This window comes from Salarias fasciatus, chromosome 11 (assembly GCF_902148845.1).
Source record: "Salarias fasciatus chromosome 11, fSalaFa1.1, whole genome shotgun sequence".
NCBI classification, from domain to species: Eukaryota; Metazoa; Chordata; class Actinopteri; order Blenniiformes; family Blenniidae; genus Salarias; species Salarias fasciatus.
The window spans coordinates 5,145,498-5,171,665 of NC_043755.1; the positions used below are offsets into that span (position 1 = coordinate 5,145,498).

At 42.2% G+C, this 26,168-nt stretch overlaps 2 protein-coding genes and 1 long non-coding RNA gene across 5 annotated transcripts in view; 2 read left to right on the top strand and 1 right to left on the bottom strand.

Moving 5' to 3' along the window:
• Positions 1-4,806, top strand: part of LOC115397168 (CUGBP Elav-like family member 3) — a 24,297-nt gene extending 19,491 nt beyond the window's left edge. For both annotated transcript variants that reach the window (XM_030103373.1, XM_030103374.1), the window contains exons 10-13: positions 525-629; positions 780-923; positions 1,106-1,267; positions 3,794-4,806. In XM_030103373.1, the coding sequence (XP_029959233.1) occupies positions 525-629; positions 780-923; positions 1,106-1,233 (377 nt within the window). In that variant the 3' untranslated portion in view covers positions 1,234-1,267; positions 3,794-4,806. The remainder of the gene's footprint in view (positions 1-524; positions 630-779; positions 924-1,105; positions 1,268-3,793) is intronic.
• LOC115397171 (uncharacterized) lies at positions 3,934-19,972 on the bottom strand. Its single transcript, XR_003932442.1, has 3 exons — positions 19,939-19,972; positions 19,026-19,029; positions 3,934-4,000 (listed from the first exon to the last, which is right to left on the bottom strand). It is a non-coding gene; the product is annotated as an uncharacterized LOC115397171 (long non-coding RNA).
• Positions 8,635-26,061, top strand: LOC115397169 (ceramide synthase 2-like). 2 transcript variants are annotated; one of them, XM_030103376.1, is made up of 11 exons: positions 8,635-8,682; positions 16,702-16,875; positions 17,537-17,654; positions 17,732-17,850; positions 19,368-19,425; positions 19,662-19,712; positions 21,680-21,772; positions 22,261-22,389; positions 24,025-24,131; positions 24,217-24,370; positions 25,548-26,061. In XM_030103376.1, exons 2-11 carry the CDS (start codon positions 16,703-16,705, stop codon positions 25,707-25,709), a joined length of 1,164 nt encoding a protein of 387 aa, XP_029959236.1. In that variant the 5' UTR covers positions 8,635-8,682; position 16,702; the 3' UTR covers positions 25,710-26,061. The 2 variants fall into 2 exon arrangements, with proteins under 2 accessions (XP_029959236.1, XP_029959235.1); XM_030103375.1 differs by lacking the exon at positions 8,635-8,682 and adding an exon at positions 8,768-9,110.
• The last annotated feature ends 107 nt before the right edge of the window (positions 26,062-26,168 follow it).

A 26,168-nucleotide genomic window follows, 5' to 3' on the forward strand; every position in this document is an offset into this window, starting at 1 on the left:
TTGAAAATTAATGTAATGAAAATGATTTCAAATTCACAACAGAGCCTGCATGTATATATTTCTAGCCCATCTGAAGTTATGCTAATAACAATACACATTTAACCAACCCAGCAGGCAGCTCAGACAAGTCATGGAAGGGAATAATGAAAGCAAAGTGTCCGCTTTCTGACAGTCTGGGATAGAGATGTTTCAAGGACAGGCTGATTGAATTAATTTTGTTATGATTTATCAGATTTCAATGTGACACAAGCGGCTGGCTATAATGTAATACGGCTAACCGTACTTTTACGCCATCTGTGTAAATGATTCATGGCCACGGAGTAAAAGGGCGAAAGTAGTGTCTGCAAACCAGACTCAGATCAACAGTGTCATTGTTTAGGAGACTTCAGTTGTTCCACTTAATAGTTTTCACCTTCAGCAGGAGACGCTTCAGCTCAAATGAAGCGACTCTATTGGACACTCGGATGTTGCCACCTGTTGTTTTTACCCAATCACATTTTGTTACTGTCTGCCTCTCCCAATAGCGGCGTACCCTGCTGCCTACGGATTGGTCGGGCAGCCGTTCCCCCAGCAGCCAACACTGGTTGCCCAGCAACACCAGCCGCCCCAGCAACAGCAGCAACGAGAAGGTGATGCCACTTCCTGTCTGACTCGGGCCACGCCCCTCTCTCAGTGTCTTTATTCAAAGTTGTCAAGAGGTGTTCACCATCCAAAATCATTCATCACTATGCTGTTTGTGTGTGTGTGTGCGCTGGTGTGCATGTGTCTGTATGTTTCAGGTCCAGAGGGGTGTAACATCTTCATCTACCACCTGCCCCAGGAGTTCAGCGACTCTGAGATGCTACAGATGTTCCTGCCCTTTGGCAATGTCATCTCAGCTAAAGTGTTTGTGGACCGTGCCACCAACCAGAGTAAATGCTTCGGTGAGACACAGACTGAGGGGGGCAGACGGCGGTGGCGGCGGGGGGGGAGTACAGGGGAGTGTGTGTGTATCAGAGCGAGGAAAGGACAAGCACATAAAGACTGAGGCTGTGTGCGTGATATATCGTATTAATTCGAAGGTGACAAAAAAGGTAAAGTGAGTCCGTTTGTGTCTCTTTGTCAGGATTTGTGAGTTTTGACAACCCAGCCAGCGCTCAAGCCGCCATCCAGGCCATGAATGGCTTCCAGATCGGCATGAAAAGACTGAAAGTGCAGCTCAAAAGGCCCAAAGATGCTAACCGCCCCTACTGAGCGACTGCTGACTGGAGGAAGGACAAATGAAGAGGTGAGGTGGTGGTGAAGAGGTGGCGAGTGGCACTACATGAAGAGAAGTGAGGGGTAGTATGTTGGGGGAGAGGGTGAGAAAAAAGAAAGATGCAAAGGGTAACTTTAGATGCTAACTGGTAGTGATATTGTTACAAGTTAAGAGAGAAAGCTTATCATGACATTGAAGTGACTATGCATTGGTTTCTCATATAAAATAAATTAATCATCTCAGGAAAAGTGAAAGATACTAAATATTGTTTTCCTTTTTATTTTCTTTTACAATCTTATTTATTTTCTTTCCTGCTGTTTTGATCTTTTCCTGAAACGGCAACTTACCTCACCCAAGAACCTTCCGTCCAATCATAATTCACCAGGACCCCATCGCTATGGCAATGGTTGCCTAGTGACCGATAAAGCCCTGACCCCCCCTTCCTCTCGCATTGTTGTAAGTTGATTGGTTGGCCTGTGTTTGGGTTGCTGTGGCGATTGATTGCCTGTGTTGGTTGCCCTTGGCAATTTTTGTTCTGTCACCTCGAGCAACCAGCCATGCGTTGACCTGCATGTCCTGTTGCTGTAGTGACCACAGACTGTGTTTGGTGCATTGTGACTTTATTTTGTATTGACCTGTGCACATACTGATCAATAACTGTCAATAGCCAGGACCGCACTCAGAATCAACTCATCTGATTGGATATTTGATACACTTAATCACGATATAGCCATTCGATAAATTCTGTAGCAACGCTCGTTATTTTTCCGCAGCTTTGTTTTTGATCAGTTTCTGTAGTGTTCTGTTTGGTGTCATTATTATTTGAACAAACTGTTTGGGTAAAGGAGTGAGCCTGGGCATCTATGTGTGCGTATGTGTCTGTGTTACACTGTTAGCGTGTAATACAGGAGAGCATAATCCTTGTTGTACTGTTGTCTGAATAGAGAGGTTTCCAGAGATTTGGACTGGTGGAGAAGTGGAGAGCAGCAATACAGCTTACTGACAACTACCATCAAATTATTTTGATGCAAAAAGAGAGAGAGAGAGAGAGAGAGAGAGAGAGAAATAAATATTGTTTAATTATTTTATGCAATACACAGTGACAGGCCATGTTGGAGAAGAGGCCGAGGCTTCACAGTACGGTATGACACACCACAAACTGGTCGAAAACCTGAACTAGAGAAGACAGACAGGGTTATTTCATCTTACTGACAAAAAAACACATTGAATTGTTGGGCGAGCATGCATTTTGTTGAGCTGTACTCTGATAGGCTGAGTTTCTAATCCTGGATTGTGATTTACTACACCGTGTGATGTGGCACTTTAGTTCTGTTTCTGCTCCTTTGTTTTTCTTTCGTGGTTCTTTTATTTTACATTTTCTATCACTGCTTTTGTGGCGTTTCCTTCCCCTCCCCCTTTACCACCTCCCTTCTGCTCCTCTTCCAGTCCCCTTATCTTCTCCTCCTTATCCCCCCCCCCCTTATTCTGTCAAATTGTTTCTTCGCTTCTCTCCATCCCAGCCTCCAATTTCTATCCCTCTAGCTCGTGTTTGAGGTAAAGGGTATGTGGTTGTCATGGTGGAAAAAAAAAAAAAAGTGCCTCTTGCTTATTGGAGAACAGCCTTCAACTATAGGAATTCTGGGAGAAAAACTGCAGTGGGGAATATAGGATCCCTTAAATTTAATGCAACACAATTCCCTAACTTTACCAAAGAGGAGAAAATGTGTAGCTGCTGTCAAGTCAGTGAATAGAGGCGCCGTCAAATGGCAGCACGCGTAATAAATAAAGGATTCTGCTTCTATTTCTAGACCAACCTTTGCATAACAAATCCTTGTGGATAATAAGAGGGGCTTTTAAAACATGGATGTAGACCTATAAAACAGCTGATTAAAGATGTGATCCCAGCATTAGTCACAATAAAACTGTCACCCAGAATTTCTATACTGCTAATGCCAGAGAGTGATGCATGTTGGTAGTAGTGTTTGCTTGCCATGATCCGAGGCACATGAGTGCAGCACATGTCTTGAAGATACAAACACACACACGAACATAAATACTTACTGTGTACAGAGTGGAGCTTTTCATATATGCACACACACACGCACATACTCACACACACACACACACACACACACACAATCACACACTTCCAGCTCCTCAAGGACACGTATAAATGACTCTCACTGTATTGAGCTGCATGATCCAGGCACTGTGTGTGTATGTGTCCAAACACCATGATTTACTGCTGTGGAGAAAAGAACTTTGCTGTAGTGAATGGCTCCTTCTCGTTAAACGCACCACCTTGAGAAAGAAACAAAGAGGAAAGCTAGGAGCGTCATAAGGTTGCAGCAGGATGAGGGAAAGTAGTTGCAGTCGTGCGGAGAGGAGAGGGTTTGTTTGATGGGAGGGGCATGTTTGAGAAGATGTGAAAAACAGACAAAGACACGCAGCCGGAGTGTTTTTCTAACTCTGACGGGATCCTCCCTCCTTCTCTGTCCCTCTCTCCTTGTTCATGTGTCGCTCCCTCTCCCCCCTCCGACTGCCCCTCCTTTTCACAGGTGACCGTTCAGAGTCCGGCCCGAGAAGGAATCCCAGGGTTCATTGTGCTTTCAGACTGTCTGCGACCCGTGAGCGTTCGAGGAGTGCCGCCACATACAAACACACACTCTTAATATACATGCACTCTCAACACTGAAGCTCAGACAGTACAAGACTGAAATGTACATAAAAGTGCACAAACACACATAAACATGCCTGCCGATACTCACACAGACACACACACCTTTCACACGCACGCACACACACACACACACACACACACACACACACACACACCAGTCAGTAATCTTACCCATGCAGTCAGGACCTTGGTTGGATCTTGTGAGTCCGAGTGGAACAGGGTGTTTGGTACATCTAGGACAACTCAGACCAAGTGTACAGGAGGGTACAGATGAACGCTGCTGATATATCACTTCAGTAGACTTTAACATGTCTATACCATGTCTATTACATGACAAATATAGAGGGACCGATGTTTCATAATAAAAAAAGAAAGAAAAAAAAAACAAAAAAAGAAGCAAAAAAAAAAACGCTAAATAAGTAGGCTAGAGAGACGTTGGAGAAGATCCTAATGACCTGTAAATAGTTTAGTTTACAAAGAGCAGCATTTAAAAAACAAGAAAAAATGCAAAAAGACGACTACTTTAGATAAACACTGAACAGGACACAGCAACATTACTATTATTATTATTATTATTATTATTATTATTATTATTATTATTATTATTATTATTATTATTATTACTGCCACTAGTAACATCATCATCATCATCATTAAAGGATATTACATTCCAAATTGTAAAATGGGAAATCACTAACCTATTTTAAATTTCTACTTAGATTTTAGGTGAAACACGGGGGAGGGGGGGATTGCACTTTTATTCGGGAGGTTTTAATATTTGAGCTATTTTTTATTTATTTACTAATTTATCAATTATTTTGTTTATTGGGAGAAGGGGTTTGAGTGGGTTGCAATATTTTGATTTTAGAATTTTCTAGAGAAAAAAAAAACTTTGAGGAGCCTGTTTCTGTCAGACTCTTGCAATCAAGCAATTATAATGTAATGTATTAATTATAACAGCAATTATATTTATTTCTAATTTATTGAATTCTGTTTTTGATCCGCTCTCTTTTTAAGTTTAAATAAAAACTATCATACTGAATGAAATGTCTCGTTGTGATTCATGGTGTGTGCGTGTGAGAGAGAAAGAGAAGAACGTCTTAACTGGTTTGCACCTCTAACTTGTGACCACAAGGGGGCAGAACTGAACAGCGTGCTGTCAGAAAAACTATGAAAGGAGCATTTTTATCCACATTAAGCTGCTGCACTTGATGTCTTCTGTATTCCTTTACCGGAATAGCTGCTCATTTATCAGCACAATTAAACCGCAGCATTAGTTTTATTTCTTAAGTACACTATTCCTGTAAACTCTCCTCCCTCTGGCTCAGTGATCCTGCACATTTGCTTTCTCGCTGGATGAGCTGATCCCAGTTTAATAAACCAAAGACAGAGAGAAAGTGCATGATAAGGATTAATGATGTGTCCATGCCAAATTTAGATAAGGGGCAAATATAAAGGTGTGTGGAAGCAACAAAACAGCATTTAGTTGAAAACTAAATGAAGGCTCCTGATGTTCGAGAGCACATGTTTTGACCGAGAACATTTCTTTGCACATTCTTCTGAAAAAAGAGATGAAGTGGGAGTATGTTTCTGGGTGAGGTTAAAAACAGACATGTCATGGAATATCATGCAGCAAAGCATATTTTCAAGATTATCACATCGTCCATTTGTATCTTTTTTAAACTTTGGACCAAAATCTCTATAATTGTAAGCACCTTCAGGAGAGTAGCTGACCATATGCGACCACTGGCCACTGCTGCATTTATTTTCTCAGTCCTTTAAAACTAACTGTGGTGAGTTATTGACAAATACTTAACACAAACTCATGAAAAAAAGTAGTAATTATAGAATAAATATCATTTCCCACAGGGATTGTTTTAATAAATGACTAATGAATGCACCGAGTGCACCTTTCACATAAATATCAGGTGCCTGGCTGACCTTGTCCACCTGAACCTGCTTCACAGTTCAAGCTGTTACTATCTGAGGCGAACTCCTTTACAGCCCCGAGGTTAACCACAGATGGAGTCACAGTGTGCTACATGTGTCAGCCTGTCACCCCTCACATGCTTCTTTTATGGAGCTCATGGTTCACAGGTCTGGAGCGTGCTGCCCAGCAAAGGCAACCCCCAGCCTTTTAAACATCGATGGATTATGAGACAATAGGCACAGACAGGACAAGGGCCCCAACACAACCAGCACATCTAGACCGGACGTAGAAAAAACACCGTGCGTGTCATTTAATGCCTCTCTGCAGAGCTAGGTCTGAAGTGCATGTGCATCTCAAAAATATTTGAAGACCATATTGTTTTATATTCTCACAATATGTGCTTTAAGCTGTTCCTTTTTTTGATTGATATGATTATGGCTTTGGGTCAAAAAAATGAAAAGAGACTGATCCTATGAAACATTTTTGTATTTTTTAGAATCTGGACTCTTGATTTTAAGGATTTAGAAGCTATTAACTAAAAATAAAACAAAAACGTTGTTAAACATTTAAATTTTTATGTAATGAATCTGAAATACATGGATGTTTCATAAATCACTGGAAAAACATGATGAATGTCTACATTGTTTTCTAATTTTTCTACAACTTCATCAGGTTGAGATGTTTTTTTGTGTGTGTTTCAGAAGTGTTGTTCTGCAACATCTCTTTTTTTGTGTTATTTGTTTTTGTTGTTGTTGTTTTTTTCCCCACTGATTTTCAATGGTTTCAGTTGTGCATCCAGGCAATCTGGGTTCGTGCGGCTGTTAAACTGTTGATACAGATATCTAATCAGCCATTCATGCATCGTCAGGCAAATGCATTACAACATGTAGACAAGGTCAGCTCTCTGCTAGAAAATGCATTACTAATAGAAGAGTTTAGATGTGAGCTACCAGAGTGAATGGAGATGTCACAGCGACCGCAATAACCACACTGGAAACATCATTTGAAGAATATGAATCACAGCAGCAAAAGGAATCTGTATTTGGTGTGAAGACTGAAGGCCAGTCTGAAGGAAAACACTGGGTATAACCTGGACCTGATGTATACTAATGTATAGTGACTGCAGAGCGCCTCTTCTGTCTCTGATTTGGAAAAACACAGTGAACCCAGAAGCTGCAGGAACACCTATACTCAACCTACAGAAGCTCAAGTAGCTAAAGTAAAAGTAAAGGACAGTTTGACGGTCTGCTCCAGTGCTGTGTCAATAAATAACTCGGAGGTGAGGGAAGTCTGGCCACCAAGTGAAGAAAAATGCATTCAAAGTGGTCAAGTTGGGCGTTTACCTCGAGAAAAGGAGCTTTAGATTCAGTAGAATCACGTCTGGTTTGGTTTTGCTGACAGTAAAGAAGTGAAGGGCACAAATAAGTCATTTTCATTTTTTTTTTTTTATTACAATCAAATGCTTCTCTGAAACAGACTTGGTAATACAGCAAATGTACAGAAATGTACTGCAAATATAAATTCCAGCTCCTGAGCTTAATTTCATCACTATCTTGATTCTTGCAATAGCCTACTTCTTTGTCGTTTTGGGACTCTTACAGCAGGGACAAATCGACACTGCAGGACGCAGTCGTGTTGCTTTTTGTTACTTTCACGCCCCAGTTGGAAACTGGGAAACGTTACTATAGCAGTTCCCAGTTGTACAGACTCTCCAGTCTGTCTCATTATATGGTTTGGACATGTGCAAATCTAATTTTGACAACCTCAGAGCAGGAATAACCTCAGCCCCTATGTGATATCTGGTGCTATCCCAGAGGGCCCCGAATTCCAGGTTTGGCACCATTGATTTATGAAGCCATATGGCAAAAGAGATTAGAGAGACTGCTTACAACTACTGAAGAAACAAAAACCTCGTCAGCATATTGGATTTAAAGAAATCTACCCTAAAATGTGCTGAGTTAACAAATAATAGTAAGGTCAAAGGTTAGAACCTAAAAGAAATTAAGGAAAGCAGAGAAAGTGTCATCGATAAATACATATTTATGAAAACATAAAGGAGATGTTTGTTAAGAAAAAAATTACCGTAAATAAAGCTGACAGCACAGGATTATTTGTAGTGTAAAGACTGAGGATAAAAGTTTCTTCAGAGCGGAAACAACACGCGGATGTGTGTGTGTGTGTGTGTGTGTGTGTCTCGTGTGCTCTGACGTCATCGCTGTCCCTCCCTCTCCGTTATCCCTTCACTCCTCCCTCAGTCTGACTCTGCTCCCCTCAGTCTGTCCGCTCCTCCTGCCGCCGGCCCGACCCGCGCCTCCGTCCGGCTCTCACACCCGCTCAGACCCGCTCAGACCTCCGCAGACCCCCGGGACCACCAGCCGGAGCGACCCCGGAGGAGGAGGGGAGGCTCCAGACACGACGGGAGACCACAGAATACGCTGCATTTCAAGAAAACTGCCACTCAGTCACATTGCAGCATCTCCCATATGCCCTCATCGTGGCCACTTTTGGGTGTTTTTTTTTTTTTTTTCTTCGTCAAGTTGAGCCTTCACGCGGAGGGAAAGACACTTTAATCTCCATGGAAACATGTAAAGAGCAGTCCGGACACTGACGCGGGACAGACTGCGCCCTTCTCGGCTCCTCCAGCAGCGGGCTGGGCTCACTCTGCGGGACCGTTAGTTTTTTGGGTCTGTTTTTTTCCCCTCTTCTCTCTCAGTCTGCTCGGTGGGACCAAGACGACGTCGCGGAAAAACGCAGACACACTTCTGCCTCCGCCTGTTTTTTGTTTTTTTTTTTTTCGACTTGAAAACGCTTGTTTTCAGGGGGGAAATCGCCAAAGTGAGTAGCGCCGTTTCACTTTCACGTCGTGTCGGTTAGTTAATGTGTGTTTGCGGCAGACGCACGTTCTGCATCCTGTCTGCGCGCACACGTCATTACGCATTCATGCACGAGTCACTTCATTACACGCTGGACAACAAGGCCCCGTTTTGGGCCAAAACAAACAAAAACACATCTGAAACCAGAAGAAATGCTGGTTGCTCTGTAACGAGGTGAGGCTGGCGCGCGGCTCGGCCGAGAGTCTCCTGTAAAGTGAAGTGAGCAGCAGCAGATTATGGCACATTATCGCCAGAGCTAACACTCCGACACAGGCCAAGCCTCCAGCACCCTGGGTCATCTCTTCACTCGGGACATCTCCTGCCATTCCTGCTGTCTTCACTGACAGTGGCTGGAACCTGAAGGCCTGGAGATCCACAAAACAGCAGAATGTATGTCTTTCTCATTGATGTGACTTGTTGAAGAAAATATAAATCAACACTAATAAATAATCAGAAAAGTATGAAATAATATATATTAACGCAAGTTCCACAGTTTATCAGGTGAAAAGTTTATTTTTCTTGTTTTGTGAAAATTGTTTTAGCACATATAAGACACTTTCCAGCTTGCAGATGAGGCAGAGATTTGATTAATTTGTGCACAGTGTGATCCTCTGTGTGGCAGATCAGCTTCCAGAGAGCTTTCAGAGTCTTTCTACATCAGGGTGGAGTCAAATGATGTGGTGGCTTTCACTTTTCAGCCTGAACCTAGATACCACAGTCAAACCACAGACCGAGCTAGTTACAAGCTCACCTCCCTTACCTGTACTTCACCGCTGCTCTTTCCTCGTGGTCTCATTTTGAAAGTTCCAGGTTGACCATAAGACTATATATGTGTCCACTCGTGTTTGAAAAACAACCATGTTTTTACACCTCAGAGAATATAGAGTGAATTCTGTAACCTTTCTTACAGAGACTCTATGGAAAAAACATCTGGAAACACTGATATAAAACCCCCTCAGGCCTACTGTCCTACAATAAAATATGCTTGTTTTCCAAAAGCATATCTTTGCAGGCGCATTGGAAATCATTTGAAAAACTGATATACAATCCGATATGGCTCATATTATTTTGTATTCACCCATCCAGCTGGAGCCAGCCCCAGGTTACTGTGGGTGACGGCCGGATCCACCCAAGACCAGGGCTACTCATCTCTGGTCCTCGTGGGCCGCAGTCCTGCTTGTCTTAGGTCTCTTACAGCTGCAGTGCACCTGATTGCAACGAGGGCTCGTCACTGGGCTTTTTTACTCGAACAATGAAGACACCAACATCAAATTGGGGGGTACTGAAACAGGGACTGAGCTAAAACATGCTGGACTGGGGCCTTCGAGGACCAGGGTTGAGTAAACCTGGACAGATCACCAGTCAATCACAGACAGCCAACCACACACACCCAGGGCCAATTTATGGTCACCAATCACTTCATATGCATGCTTTTGGAGTGTGGGAGGAAACCAGAGAACCCAGAGGAAACCCACGCACACACACAGGGAGAACATGCTAACTTTAAACAGAAAGTACCCTGGCCTGTATTTGAATCGAGACCTTCGCTTGCTAACAAGAGAGCACGACCATGCGGCTCTTTTATACTGGTCATGTGTTCTAAAATAAGCGTATCAATGAGGTCAATAAGGTCGGTGTAACCTTACCAGGTCGCACAGCTGAAGCACTGACAGTATTGTTTGTGTTGTCTTGATTGTGTATATTCACCAGAATGAGCTATGCTAGTAAAAATAACACTTACACGTATTGTTATGTGGTGTGTATTCAAGGTTTTGTTTGTACACACAAAGATTGAAGGCCTTAAGAGGCATCTCATGTCTCTTTTTAGTCTTGTGCTTGATTGGTGTGTTTTTGTGATGTGTCTCTTTGTGACAGTTTTATTTCTTTTATTTTGTAGCTTGTTAGCTTGGTGCCTCTCTCTGTTCTTGTGTCTATTTGTGGTGAATACTTTGGGGCCCTCTGACCTCTGTGGGCCCCTGAGCTTGTGTGCAGGAGGCTCAGTATGTAATCCTTCCTGTGGCTCGTCTTTGTTAGATATCACCCGGAAATATTTGGGAGTCCCTTCTGGTTTGTGTTCGCACTCAATTTAACTAGCTGTGAGAAATTAGGATGAAAATTTATACCTGCTGAAGATGAATGACTCTTATTGTCAGAATGATAAATCATAACGATAGCCATCAGATGAGTCAATCATTATTGGTTCTAAAGAACTGACATACTCAGAAGCTGTGTATTAAAATCAGTGTGTAAATTATTCATAAGTGAATCGTTGCCATTGATAACAGCTTTGAACTCTGGCCAAGCATTCTTTCGATTCGCTGAGATATTCCAGTGAAGATAGGAAAGAACCTTGGAAAACGCTTCAGTCTTAGTAATATTTCTGCTTAACCTGGACAGGAACAAAACTCAGCTATCATCTGTCAATGATTACATTTTCTGTCTCTTCTGCTCTGCTCATTGAGTAACGATTCAGTCACGGTTCGGTCTGAGCTTCCTCTCAGCAAAGCGAGCAGCCTCATGGGTCAAACTAATTGCTCTGAGCACAGGGAACTGTACTTGCTCAAAGGGCAGAATTGGTGTACATTCACTCAGGAGAAGAAAATCAGCATGACAATATCACTCTGGCACCTCCTGAATAGAACAGGCCTTTTACAAATGAGTCTGCTGCCCGCTGATTGAATCTCCTCATCAATAATTCATAGTGTCGCAGATCGGTGTGGGAAGTATTGAAGTTGACTTTGTTGTGATCTCTATCTGAAACCACGGCACTGATGTGTTGGGATGATTCAACATTTTCCTCCACCTACAGAGTCCAGTCTCCTTATCTTCTAATTTAAAAGATTTGTTTGTTTGTTTCTCCTTGTGAACAACATTCCAGAGGAACGTCTAAAATGTGAAGGATGCATATGACTCACTCTCAGAGCGCTCCAGTTGAAAATGTCCGAGGCATGACCCGAGTTACAGCTAATGAACCATGTGCACACAGCATGTCAGCCTGCTGAATTGCCACCTCATCCCAAAATATGTGTGCTCTGGATCTCGCTGTTTTCCCTTTTTTCCACTGCGATCTGGAAACTGTGTGTCTGTGTGAGACAACAACACATGAACAGTGGAGAAAGTTGACTTATATTATTCTGTCCACATCATCAGCCTTGAAGTAGATCTGAGACCTAAAATGATTGTTTCTTTTATTTGTGTTCAGAGTTGCATTTAAAGGCAAATGATGCAACTGACAAAACTTTACCGTCAGTAATAATTGGACTGCAGGTTTCTTTTTTTTTTTGATTCAAAAGAAAACACAACCAAATATTGTTATTTCTTCAGGTTTGTAAGACAGTAACTTATGTTTTTTTCAGCGTCACCACAGCTGATGATCTGTCATCTGATTCTGGTCATCTGTTTATCAACTGATAATCAAACATCAGTAAACCTACTTATGAGTAGGACTTCCTGAATTTATTTGATTTTATGGCTTTAGAATGGGGAAGACATTGGCAGTGGGTCAGTGCTCTGTCGCTTGTTCATAAATATTGACTGTCTGCCAGCTCCTCTGTATTAATATGTTTCTGACAGTGAGGAGCTCATGTTCGATTGTGTTGCAGGCTGGCAAATGTTTTCTTTGAATGGAAGATCATATTGCAGAAAAACACAATGTGTGTAAGCCCAGTTTCTCTGCTTTCGCACAATTGTTGAATTTTATTGACATCATAAACGGTTAAGGAGTTATGGTTATGAGAAGTGCCAAAATCTGTCTGTGCTACAACATATCAATGAAAGCATTAAAATAATGGTGATTAGAATATGCAGGGTTAATCAGCAGTGGTAAAATTAAAGATGTTGGAGTCTGCTTTATGTTTAAGTAATATAAAATATGGGTTTATTATCATCTGTATTTGTGTATTAGTATTAGTAATAGTAATGATCTGTTATCTACACAGTAACCTCACAGCAGTTGTGTTGTCTAAGACTGGTTAGTTTAATTTACAAATAGGAAATGTGTATATTTAATGCAGTGTAGGATGATTATTGTTTTATTAGAGGTATATAGAAGTTGTACAGCATTTTGGGGTGAGATTCATTGGAAATAAATTCAAACCGGTTCCACTGTGTCTCTGTTAAAACCAAATAATACAATTTGAATTGAAGAAGTGTACAAAATATGGCAATAAAGAAGTCTGATCTGATTTGTACGGAATGGAGACATCTTTATTCAGGACCCAAACATTGAAACAAGTTTCCACCAGTTTCAGCCAGAGGAAGAGATGAGTTTTTCTTAGAGGAAACAAGGTTGAGTCACTGACTTAAACCAACACTACTTGGTTTAAACAATACTGTATGGTCCGAGAAACCAAGAAATCTTGTGAATTTCAGTAAACTATTCATCTGCTCAGTCTTCTTTTTTCCTCCCGACTTATCCAACCCTCAGCTTTGATCCCTCACGTCATGTCGTCTGCGCTCCTAAGCTGTCTGATCTCTCCATGTCAGCCTCTTAGTGATTATTTTAAAACATGTGGTTTGAGTGATTCATCTGCCAGCGAACATCCTAAGCATGGATGTGAGTAAATGGGCGGCTGTACAAGCGTAGATGGTACGTTTGGAGTGACTCACAGTCAGAGTTCATGGCTGCTGCTGTCTCATGACTCGTCTTCCTCTTGCTAAGTATCGGCTGACTGTAAAACTTTGTGGATGAGAAAGCCTTGGTTGCTTCCTCTGGATGGTAGCAGCATGTTTACATTCTCTAAATACACCAGGACTTCGTACCAGGTGCCACCTTGGTCTGTTTAGGTTTTTCAAACCCCGCCCAAGGCTTTCCCCCTCTTTTTCAAACATGTTTTCTTGAAACTGTAATGTGAGTACATACATCATTGACAGATGGATCTCTGTATGATCGATTGGTCCATGGCTGGTTGTTGTTCTATGTCACATTTTTTGCTTTTTTTTTTCCCCCCAGCCATCTTTGAATCCCTTTTTGTTTATTTTTACGTTTCTCAATTAGTACAACTGCACAAGCATTTTTAATCCTCCTTTCTGGTATGGATCGTTTTTAATAATAATGATCAGATTTGCAAGGCTGTTTTGGGTGGTTGGATTTGTTTTGCTTCAGTGTGTTTTATGGTTTGGTCATTCTGTATTTACTTGTAACCATCCTTGGACTTGCCATGTTGCTTTGTGGTTGGTTTGCTGCTCTGAGGGCTTTCACAATACATTTTTATGATGAATGTTTGTCAGTGTTGCTTTTCATCTGCTTTTTATGTGTAAGTCTGGTCATTTTTGCATGCAAGTTGTCTCTTATTTTGTGTTTTACAGTTTTCGTCATTGGAGCTTTTGTGGTTGTTTGCATCAATTTTTGCAATTTGTCATCATTTTCCAGGGTTTTTTTGTTCATTGTTTAGGTGAAACTGCTTTTTTTTGTGGAAATCTTGTAAATCTGCTTGCGTGTCACATTTCGGGTATTTGTGTCTCCTGCGTCCGCTCTGTATTGTAGGATAGTGATGATTATGCTTTGCGGTAGCTTCATAGGTTCTGAGGCTTTCTCCTTTTGTTTCATCAATTTCTTTCGGTAGACTTATAAACTCAGGAATAGCTGAAAGGAAACATTATCAGTAACAGCTGAAGCCATGCTGTGCCAGCACGGAGTGAGACCCCCCTTTATAATCAGCACATGCCTGTTATGTATATTCATAGTGAGTATGAGAGAGAGAGAGAGGGAGAGAGAGAGAACATCCTTCCTCCCTCCCCTGCCAGAGACACGCTTTATTTTTATTGGACCTTTGAAATGGTCAGAGTCGGGTCATGTGATCCTGGGGGCCAATGGAGTGTGGTGGTAGTAGAGCTTTTGGGAAAAGTACTTTACCATGCTGAATTTCCAGAAACATTTCCACAAGTGAAGTAACCCCCCCAAAAATACAATTTTGAATGCACACTGCTCCAAAACATAAATACAGAAGATGTATTACTTGTTCAGCTGCACGTCTTCTCTTCTCTTCATTGATTGTTCTGTGCTTGTGTGTGTTGAGTCTAATTGTAGCTGTCAGTCTGGCCTTTGGACTGCCAGCACCAGCACGCAGAATCGCATTTAGTTTATCTGTTTTGGGTCAGATTACGCCGCCGTTTTATGGGGTCAGACATGCACACAAACATGCTATTCAGCAGAGCTCCCGAGAGCTGGCAGGACTCACCAGGAAAAGCTAGATGTCGCTCTGCTGAAGTGGAAGAGCTGGCAAAAAGACTGGGAAAAATATGTCACCCTTCCCTTGCACTGCCGCAGCCACCTGTGTTAAAGGAGACGGGGAGAGAGGGGGGAAGCCCGGCGCTCGGGCAGCGGCCGCTCTGCCGCAACAGGAAGCAGGGCTCGTGACTAACATGGCACCATGTGGAAAATCGCCGACACACTCATCCATGACACCTCCTCATTAACAGCATCGCTGACTGGCTGCTCTCTGTCAGATAATAAAGATAAAACATTAAAAGTGACGTCAGCGGCAGGGACGGCGAGCAACACGTTATTCTACCTCACCGGGCTGAAAGTGGCGGAGAGCTGACGCTGGATCATACACTGAGAGAGCATACAGACTCCGCACAGAAAGGCTGCAGCTCCCGTCCAAAGAAATAATACTGACGTGGTCATGTCTCAGACAAAGTTTTTAAGATCTCAGCTCAAACTCTTGATTGTGTTTGCTTTGACACAAATAAAGAGAAAAACATATGCTTTCAACCTCTGTAAATACTTTGCTGAGTTGAGTCATGATCTATAAGATCAGGTGTCTGCAGCACGGTGGGCTGCCACTTCTCAGAAATGAAAAACATGGTATGCAAAAGGCATACTTGAAATATAATATCCACAACATACAGGCCTATTTGAGTCATCTAGACTTAAGTACACTGCAGTTGGAAAATAAGTATCCCACCATTAAATGATGAAAACATTCAACCCAAAGCTTAAAAAGATGAGATAAAAAGATGTTATTCGAGTCTTTTTATCTTGAATTGTTGACTTGGCATCAGTTTTAAAACTCTTCTTATGGAGGCCTTTCAAATAATTGTCAGCTCTGCGCAGAGATAAGAAACTGTTTATTGCTTTATTGACTCCTCGTGAGACGCACAGCTTTCTGAAGTTCTAATTCAAACACATGCTTCTCTTCTATGAAATCCACATCAGGATTAATCCTGGAGCGTGGAGCAGGCTGCATGCTTTATGGTTAGACATGAGAGGGAGGGCAGTGTTACACATAGTTCTTGGCTCTCTGGGCCAAAGAGGGAATCCTTCTTGATTACTGGATCGGGGTGGGGATGGGAGCGGTTACAGGCCTTTGGCGTTTGCAGCTGCAGCGGGTGGGGAGTGGGCGGGGGTTTACTGTGGATCTGCAAGGGGACTCTGGAGATGTCGAGCATGGGGGCGCCGCTGCTGCTCCGCACATGTGGAGGAATCATGACTCAAATCCCTCAGATGCTCCTTCTCCCTTGCCACCACACGCCCCTCCTCCTCCTCCTCGCCTTTTCTTTTTACTTGCTTCTATGCCACTCCCTAAACTCGGCAGCAGAAATCTTCATCTCTGTACCTACTCGGTTTAGGAAAAAAAAAAATCCTCCTGCAGCTGCTACCGGCTCAGCTCATGTGTTGGAAGTGTGAAGGAAAAGATTTACTCAGTTGTTGGCGTGATCCAGGCTCCCTCACGTGGGCCTCCTGAGCTCTCTGCGGACTAATGTGCTCCGTTATAATGCATGAGGAAATATGTGCAGCTGGACTCCCAATGAGAGTGAAATCATGTAATTGTGTAAACTACCAAAAACTCCCAATAACAGCTGTCCGCCTATACAGGCCTGTTATAGAAGAGGCCTGTAAAGAACAGCCTGTATGGGCTACTTGAGCATTAGGTTGTAATAGGAGCTGTAAAACTGGACTTAAGTTTTATGTCATTATCTTTACAGCCCAGTTAAAAGATAAATGTGGTGCTAACGTCCAGCGTGTCCCGTGTTTCAGGATGCTGTCAGGGCTGAGTGAGTGGTTCTGGCAGGAGCGGCTGTGGTTTCCGGAGGGCCTGGGCTGGGCTGACCTGGAGGACCGCGATGGACGAGTCTACGCCAAGGCCCACGACCTGTGGGTGGCGCTTCCCATCGCCCTCATGTTCCTCATTATCCGTCAGATCTTTGAAAGGTTAGCCAGTTTTTCATGGTCTTGACCGCCTTACATGTGCTCTTCACCTGTGTCTAATTCAACATTTACTTGTTTCTTAATGACATTTCATTTATTCATGTTAGCTTCTCCTCCCTTTGTGCTTTAATCTATTTTTCAATAATCTCAGTTATTTCTTTCTTCAACAAGTGCCTAATCTTTCCTTTATTGTGCCCAAGTTTCTAATTAAAGGTCAACTCTTTTGAATAAACTGTATTGTTTTCCTCACGAGAGCAGCGTTTCTGTTTCCAGTAGCTAATCTTTTGGAAATCAAACAGTCATTACAGGGTCTATTTTATCGCTATGGTCGAGAAGCTCTCTTCCTCATTACTGCCTTTTATTGCGATCTCCAATAGAGCCACAGTTATAAAGTGGTTCAAATGGCGGTTGACAAATGCGATAGGATAAACACACCGGTTATATTTCATTTGCATACACGCTGTAAACTGGATGATATTTATAGTGGCTGTTCGGCTTTTAATGAGCAGAGTAAGCTCAGTTATGACTGCTTTGATGCTTATATTCAATTTACTGCTAATGAAAGAGCTGCTATAGTTACATCCTCCTCTGTCTTCATGTTTCTTCAGCCTCTCTCCGTCTCCTCTTCTTCCTCGTAACTTGGTTTTCCATAATGTGCCTGCAGGACGGTGGCGACGCCCTTGGCCTCTCTACTCGGGGTGAAAGAGACCGTGCGGCTCAAAGCCCCCCACAACTCAACACTGGAGTCCTACTACTGTAACATTACCAAAAACCCCACACAGGTAGATATATCTGTCCACGCTGCGCATTGTGACGAGGACAAAGTGCGGCACTAACGCACTAACTGTGCTTTGCTCAGTCTTCAGTAGCGAGCCTTTGCAAGCAGACGGGCTATTCGGAAAGACAAGTCCAGCGATGGTTCAGAAGGCGAAGGAACCAGGACAGACCGAGCCTGCTGAAAAAGTTCCGAGAGGCCAGGTAAACCCGCCAATGTTCTTTTCAAACGTATGTGCACTTGGTGGTATGGAGCGAGCTGGAACAGTTGCCCACCCCCGCGTCCCTCTGGCCGTATGAGCAAATTTCTGAGGGCAAAAGTAGCCCTCTATTTTTAACTTGCACTCATTACAATGCTACTGGGTCACGACCATGCAACACACACACACATCCACTGCCCCACCTGCTCATTAGCACGGCTTCTCGGTAGCAGGGACTATCTCTGCACTGTTGCTTATTTTTATGTGTGAGCGTTTACTGTAACAGGAGGAACAACTTGATCACCTGATAATACAAGACTACCGAGTCTGAGACGAATCACAGCCTGGCAATGCATGACTCAGATGTACATTTTAACAAACACTTCAAAGGCTCACAGATGCAATTTATTACACAAAAACTGAAATATTTGAATCCTTTTTTAATAATATGCTTATCAAGACCAATTTTTTTTTGCTCTGGAAGACATAATTATCAAAATCACGAAGTTTAAACCTTTCAGTTTTGATGTTATCGATGTAATAACTGACAAATCATTGGAAGTGCCTGTGTACACTGGTGTCTATGTAGGCAGTTGCATGTATTAATCCTCATGTGTTGGCTTCAGAGTTATCAGTTAGCTATATGGTTTTGGATGTCATTCCACTGTGATGACAGGTGCATGACAGCATTTTATGTTCAGGGTCAGTTCACGCAAAGTACACGTCTGGTTTATGCATGGATTAAAATCAGAGCTTGATGAAAATTTGGTGACTAAGCATGAGGCATTAGGAGGCTTGAAAGAAGACGTTTTGGCATCTTGTTTGTGTCTCCCGTGATTTGAAATACTTTAAAAAGTGCAATTTTTTTAGTGAACTGGCCCCTTTTTGGTGTATTTTACTGTATTTGAGCTTTTATTTAGAGATTTATTGCATGATGTGTGTGTGTGGTTGTGCGCAGACGTGCATGTAGCTGCATGTTTGTCACTTCCTGGCTTTGGCGTCTTTTACTGAGTGTGAGACAACATAATGACATTCATCCTCTGAATCAATGTATTGTGTAAGTGCACACAACAGGCGTTCTGTCTCCCTTCCTCATTTCCCCCCTCTGGCGTATCGCTCACACTCTCGCTGGCTCGTCTTACTCCACCGTTCTGCTGGCATGTGGCGTTTCCTGTCCACTCTTCTGTCGGCACACCTGTATGAGCTGCGGCCGCCACCGCTTTCTGCCTCTGATGTGGCTCATTAACGCCGAGGAAACAGTCCGATTCCTCTGTTCGCCTGTCAGCTCATGTCTGTTTTTGTCCTCATCTGACATTCTCAGCATAGTTCACCAGATCTTTCCAGTGAGTTCATGCAGCCTGGCGTCTTCCTCTCATACATACACGTGTGTGCGTGTGTGTTTGTGACAGCAGCTTGTGTGTGCACCCTTGTGTGTCTGCTGGTAGAAATCTGTGTCCATTGTCTTTTTTCCCCATTGACTGAGTAGAAAGTGTGTTTGTATGTGTGTGTGTTCTCTTGCAGTTGGAGATTTACCTTTTACCTTCTTGCTTTCATTGCTGGCCTGGCCGCCCTCATCGATGTGAGTACTACCATGAAAACCTCCACCACTCCTCCTCCTCCTCCTCCTCCTGCTGTCTCCTCATACACACATCTCCATCCGTCACCTGTCCCTGTATTTGTACCTTGGCGGTTTCCATGGTAGTCGGCCTCTCTGTTTTTGCTGTGATGACCTCCGCTCTGTCAGAGGGGAAGCATCGTGCTGAGTCAGCTGTTATAAATACACCTGCCTCACTCAGGTTCTGTCTCTCCTTCCAGAAACCTTGGCTGTACGACGTGAAGGAGATGTGGGAAGGCTTTCCTGTGCTGGTACGCAGAAACCGAGAGGGCTAAGTGAACCGAATGCAACAGGGTGTCTGATTATTAAATCTAGTTCCCTCACAAAGCGGCCCCCAGATGCTATTAAATATTCCTCTGTGGTCCGAGGCTGCTCGCGATCATCAGTCAACACAGTCGCTGCTATTAGGTTACAGTCGTTAGGAGGCTCATTAGTGCGATTCTTTAGAGCAGGGTTTTCTAAGTGTGGGTGGATGACCACACACACACACACACACACACACACACATACAGGGCTTAAACCACATTGTGCTCCACCTCTCAACCACACATGCTTTCTCTCAGACTAAGTAGTAATTTTTGGTTCAATGCCAGCTTTCCTAATGTTTTTCACATTATAAGTTACTGTAACGATTTTTTTCTTCTTTATCCACAACCGATATGCTGTACAACTCGTTAGATGCTTAAAATGTGAAAGACGTAGTCAATACATTATATTATGTACATTATGCGCTGTGTCACGGCCATTACATCGAAGCTTGCACTCTATAACAATATCCGCAGTTCAGTTCTTTAATATGTATTTTATTTATTGAAGTCATTGTAACTTTTCCATTTTTTTTAAATATCTTGATTCCTTTTCAAAAATTGAAAAATGGATAACATCATGTTTGGAGAAGGCATCCCCAGAGGAGGCTTACAGCACCGTTTTTAAAGAAACACAAATTAGGTCTGAATTTATCTTGGCTCTTTTTCACTTTGAGTATATTCGCACCTGCCGGCTCTGATAACATGGTATATTCCAGTTGTGGATGTGTGAACATTTATAAAAATGCTTCTAAAACAATTAGATGTTGCCCACACACATAAGAGCTAATCTGCTAAATGGACTTACTGTTTTAACTGCGGCACAAAATAACACACACAATCCATTTAACATGTCTGCCTTGACAATTTGGATGATTAAGCTTGTGTTCCACATCATGCAGAATACTGACAGGAGTTTCTGCTTATAGATTTGGGTGCAACACCTGAAAATGTTTACTTTGTATATAACTAGGTTTACTGTATGAAATTTAATGTTACATGTTCTTCCCCTTCTGAGGTCTTGTAATCTTTTCTGAATCTCCTCTGTTGCTCTTTTTTTCTCCGGAGTTTGTGACAGGTTATCCCAAGTACTGCATTTTTTCCCCTCCTTCTTTTTTTCATTAAATGCAAAGTTATTTGGTGTAGTGTGATGCTTGATAGCCTGCTCCAGCAACACCTCCACCTCCATGGTTTCACATTCCATCTAGTACTTGTGGGGCCCAGCGCTCCATCCAGTCACTTAACAATAAATCCAAACAAAACCTTCACTTTAATGCTCCTGTTTGCACAAGGTCACTCTCATGGTATTGTTCTTAAACGACTTGCAAAATGCACAAACTAAAAATGCAGTCTCTTTGCATAAGAATGCACTTTAGCATGATTTATATATAGAAGATCATAGACTCAAGATCAAAAGTTTGAATGTATTCAACTTTTAACCATCCCACCACGAGAGTCCCTCATGCACTTTATTACATTTAAGCTCCGTGTCTTTGTGCAAACAATGTCACAGGATATAAATCACAGCAGCTGTCCAGAATATATTTGCTTATCTTTGTTCTGAAAATCGCGCAGTTTGCACTTTTAATGAGAAACTGGTTAACAATAAATTTCACCATGTGTAATATGGGCTCTCAATGCTATCACAATGAATCTTGTTTGGTTTTCTTTATGCCGTGTCAACAATATCAGATTTCAGCCTTTTAAATGATCATTTGTTCAGACTCTGTTTGATTATCAAACAGTCTCTCACTCAGAAACAACCTTAATTACGATGGAGGGGGTGTTTCCATTTAAAATGGAAAGTTCAACAAATTAGATCAATAAATTACAAATCTTGTTCCTAATCATTATTCTTCACGTGAATTTGAAGTTAAACCTCGCTCTCTCTGTCTCTCTCTCCTCTCCCGCAGACCCTGCTGCCATCTCAGTATTGGTACTACATGATTGAGCTCGGTTTCTACGGCTCTCTGCTTTTCAGTGTGGCTTCCGATGTCAAACGCAAAGTAAGTGAGTTTATTTCGGTCGCACTGAACTCCTCCATGATTCAAGCAATTAAACACAGAAAGACTTGTGTGACAGCAGGAGAAGAAGAAATACAGTCATTTATTGGTCATACAAACAGTTTTAGCCTGTGATCAGCTGAAAAAGCAGCTTTTTCTGGATGATCAGCCAGACATCTGGCACGGACCGCGGGTGGACATTAGACTGTTGTTGCACGTGTAAGTGTGTGTGTGTGTGTCTGTGTGTGTGTGTGTGAGCTGGACTTTGCTCACTGCCCGGTCATCTGAGCTCAGTGTGGAAAACTCTTTCTGAACATGCACACCGTGTTTCTCCAACACCAGAGTTGAACCCAGATACCACTGAAGAGGGATTTACCAACATGAGCATAAAACCACATAAAATCATGTCACAGAATAAATGAAACTCTTGTTCTTTTCCACTGTATAATCATGCCCTCCCCCTCCCTCCCTCACGTCCCCGTGTCTCCCAGGACTTTAAGGAGCAGATCGTCCACCATGTTGCGACCATCCTCCTCATCAGCTTCTCCTGGTGCGTCAACTACATTCGAGCTGGAACTCTCATCATGCTGGTGCACGACTCCTCTGATTACTTCCTCGAGGTAAATGTCTTGGGAGCGCCATTAACTCTGCCAAAGAGTTGTAGGTCATTAGTGCACTTCAGTTGTTTGTAGGATGGAATCCAGATTAAATGGAAGTTGGTTAAAGAGTGTTGCATCAGCCTGTTTCAGTCTGAACTCGGGATGTGTGATGGGAAGGAAGTCATAAAACCTTTTACTGGTAATATTGTGGCTCACAAATTGTCATGTACCCTAAGATAGAATCCAGTAGGTGTCCTTCAACAAAATGTTGGCATTTCAGAAGAGTGATTACAGTAATCCCCATTCATGGCTACCAGCAGGCGTCAGACAGGGAAATTAGCGTAGAAGTACTGGAAGTACACTCACTCACCACTTCATCAGATATACTCATACAATCTGTTACCAGGAGGACAGGTTCGCCCTAAATTCTACTTTTACAAAGTATTTTGGGGGGGAAATTGCAATGCTGTTTAAAGTGACAATTATTTCTAACAGCATGATGACAGAATACTAAATAATCAATAAACTCGGGGCGGATAAACTCTTTTAGTTCAGTGGTCAGCGGTCACACCCAGGTCACACCAGAGATTTTTTTTTGAAAGAAAATAATGTTCTGTTTTTATCTTTCTTTATTTTTGGTCGTTTTAACACTTTTCAAGTTCGTCCTGTGAGCCAAATTACACACTCTTAGAGATATCTTTTACACTCTGGTTCTCGATTATGTCAGATTGCACAATCAGTGAGGTTATATCAACACAAACAGTAGTTTCAGGGGTAGAATTACCTTTAATGTGCTGTTTGGTCGGTGAAAGGTGTGTGTGCTCTCCGAGTGCTTTTCCAGCCAGATGTGACTCCCAGTGTCTTCTCAGCCAGTCAGTGTGAAGTGGCACACACAGAACTCCTGTTTCACTTTGATCCACCATTATTCTAACACACCCCATATTAACCACTTCATTTGTTCCGATGTTATCAAATCACACCAGACAAGATCACAGCTCAGAGCAAAACTGCTAAAACAGCAGACCTGGGTTGAGTAAGGCGATTGTTAGTGAAGAATTTTACAGTTTCAAAAAGAAAATGCAAACATTGTAGACTGTAGACGTGCCGCAGACTGTTTTTGGTCTTTTCAGAGTTCAATACAATGATATTAAGAGTTTCCCCTATACTATGAAACTTATTCTAAAATTGACCCATTTATGTGAGATTCCTAGTATTTTAAAGCGTATTTCTCTGCAAGCACCAAGGCTCTATTTTAACAGAGTGCAACCTCAGTGCTGAGCTGAGGGTCAGAGTCCCACTGAAACCTGATCACACACTGCCACCTTGTGGAGAAAATTAAAGCTGTATGCATTCGTTGGAGATGTGTGCCGGCTCTGCGTTGAGGAGGTTCCTGATGTTTGCTCTTCTCTTTCTGTTGTATCAGGTTCAGTGATATTGTGGCCACAATCTTACAGTTATGGGGCTTTTTACAGCCTAACTGCAGACCGCTGGACAGAAAGAAGAATATAATATTATTGTATTGTTGCTCATATGAGCTCAGTGTGTTTCTTCACATGAGGCTAAACTTGAAGCTAATTTCAGGGGGGGATATTAAAATTAAAAACAAATATGATCATCATTCACATGCAACTTTTTGTGTTTGTTTTTTTCTTACAGTCTGCAAAGATGTTCAACTACGCTGGGTGGCGAAATGCTTGCAACTACATTTTCATCGTATTTGCTGCAGTCTTCATCATCACTCGCCTGGTTTACTTCCCTTTCTGGTACAAACGCATTTTAAATTGTTGTTTTCAGCATTTATGTCGTTTTGCTGCAGGCGTCGTCACACTCCCTCTGTGTCTGTTGCAGGATCGTTTACTGTACGTGGGTTTACCCCGTCACCATCTATGAGCCCTTCTTCGGCTACTACTTTTTTAACGGACTGTTGATGGTTCTTCAGTGTCTACATATCTTCTGGGCTGTACTCATCATCCGCATCGCAGTCCGCTTCCTCACCCATAATGTAAGGAGGCACAAACAGAAACAGCACAACAGTAAAGACCATAAATATAAATTTTCCCTCCTTTAAAGTTGCGAGTAAATTTGACATCACATATTAAAATATGTCCATAAAATTTTAAACCCACTTTGAGAAAACCTACTGTCATCAAAACCAAAATGGAATAATTAGATATTTTCAAATACATTGAATTTGACAGTTGAATTGCCAAAGGGTTTTTATTGTTATTATTATTATTATTATTATTATTATTATTATTATTATTATTATTATTATTATTGTTCATTATTATTTCACTTGGTTTTGTAGATAAAATAAGGATAGTGACAAGAATGAAGGGATTTAATCCGTCTGTAAAACAAATTAAAAGTGCAGATAAATGTAAAAATATGGATTTAAAACATGATGCGATGTCCTATTACAAAAATATTTTTGCAAAAGTATTTTGTTTTTGAGCTGACCAATCACAGTATCCTTCAAATGACATGTTTATTGCAATTTGATGAATCCATTCTCTTTTAAGGCCAGTTAGTTTTTGTCTTTTTCATTTCTGCTCCACTGTTCTCACTGGTGAGCTGATAAACATCTGTGTGCATAAAGTGTTTCAATAACAGCAGTGAAAATAAAAGAGCATTACTCGTGTCCCTTCAGAAAAACCAGTGAGACTATTTCCAGACTTTTTTTTTTTTTGGTGGGGGGGGGGGTGTCATCACGGTATAAATGTCGTAAACTGATACATTGGAGGTTTGAGTTAGAATAGTTTTAGAAGTGTCAACATAACATGACTAGTTCTGACTGCCTCTGTTGTCAAACTTTCCTATTTCCTGGCAAACATCTTTTTTTTAAAATCAATTTGAAGATTCTGTCAAGGTTGGGATGAGAGGACTACAGATTCAGAGATGCAAACTTATTCCTAGACTTTAGGGATGAGTGAGGTAGAGCTGTTATCTGGTTGTTCAGACCTGAGAACCGCTGCAGTGCATGGGGAAACATCAAGCCTTCAAATCAACTGTAAAGCTAAAAATCTTGATTGTAGCTGTTTTAAATACAGATAGCAGGCAGACAGTCTGGCGTTTTCTGACGCTGACCAGAGCTTCAGGACAGCTTGACTGGAAGATCTCCTCCATGATTAACAGGCTGCTTCTAAACAGACTTCCTTCTTCTCCTCTGTTTTGTTCAGGAAAAAGTGGATGATGAAAGGAGCGACAAAGATGAAACAGACGAATCGGAAGAGGAGGAGGAGGAGGAAGAGCAGGCAGAGGACAAAAAACACACCAAGAAAAATGGGCCCATGCTGAACGGCCACTCGGTCCACAACAACAACCACAGCAAGACGGAGTGAAAACAAACAAGTGTGCGAGACGGACTCATATCCCTCAGCGGGGGAGGAAGAGGAGGGAGAGGGATGAAAAGAGAGAGAGAGAAATGAAGGGAGGGAGCACGTGATCCCCCTCCGAACCGAGAACAGCAGACATCCGAGGAAATTAAACACTGTTACTTCACACAAAATCACACGTATTCGTTCGTACTTGTAGAGGACACGGCAGAGATCCAGCAGATGATAAACACTACAATAAGTGGCACAGCTTCTTCGCTTTGTCATCGGAAAAATAAATCGTTGCCTTTGTTTGATGTTAGTCCCTAAAAAAAAAAAAAAAAAAAAAAAAAAATCTTCAAGGAGACAGGGGAGAAAATGGAGAAGCGGAGAAGACAGAGGAGTGGACGGGGGTGGCGGGGTGGGGGATGGGGGGTGATGCTGCTTTACTTTAGCTTTCATGTTCTAACTGTGTGCCTTAGAGCC

Coding starts and splice junctions, on each gene's coding strand:
- LOC115397169 (XM_030103375.1), top strand. Junction 17,655..17,731: donor TTACCAAAAACCCCACACAG/GTAGATATATCT, acceptor TGCTTTGCTCAG/TCTTCAGTAGCGAGCCTTTG. Junction 24,371..25,547: donor TCCGCTTCCTCACCCATAAT/GTAAGGAGGCAC, acceptor TGTTTTGTTCAG/GAAAAAGTGGATGATGAAAG.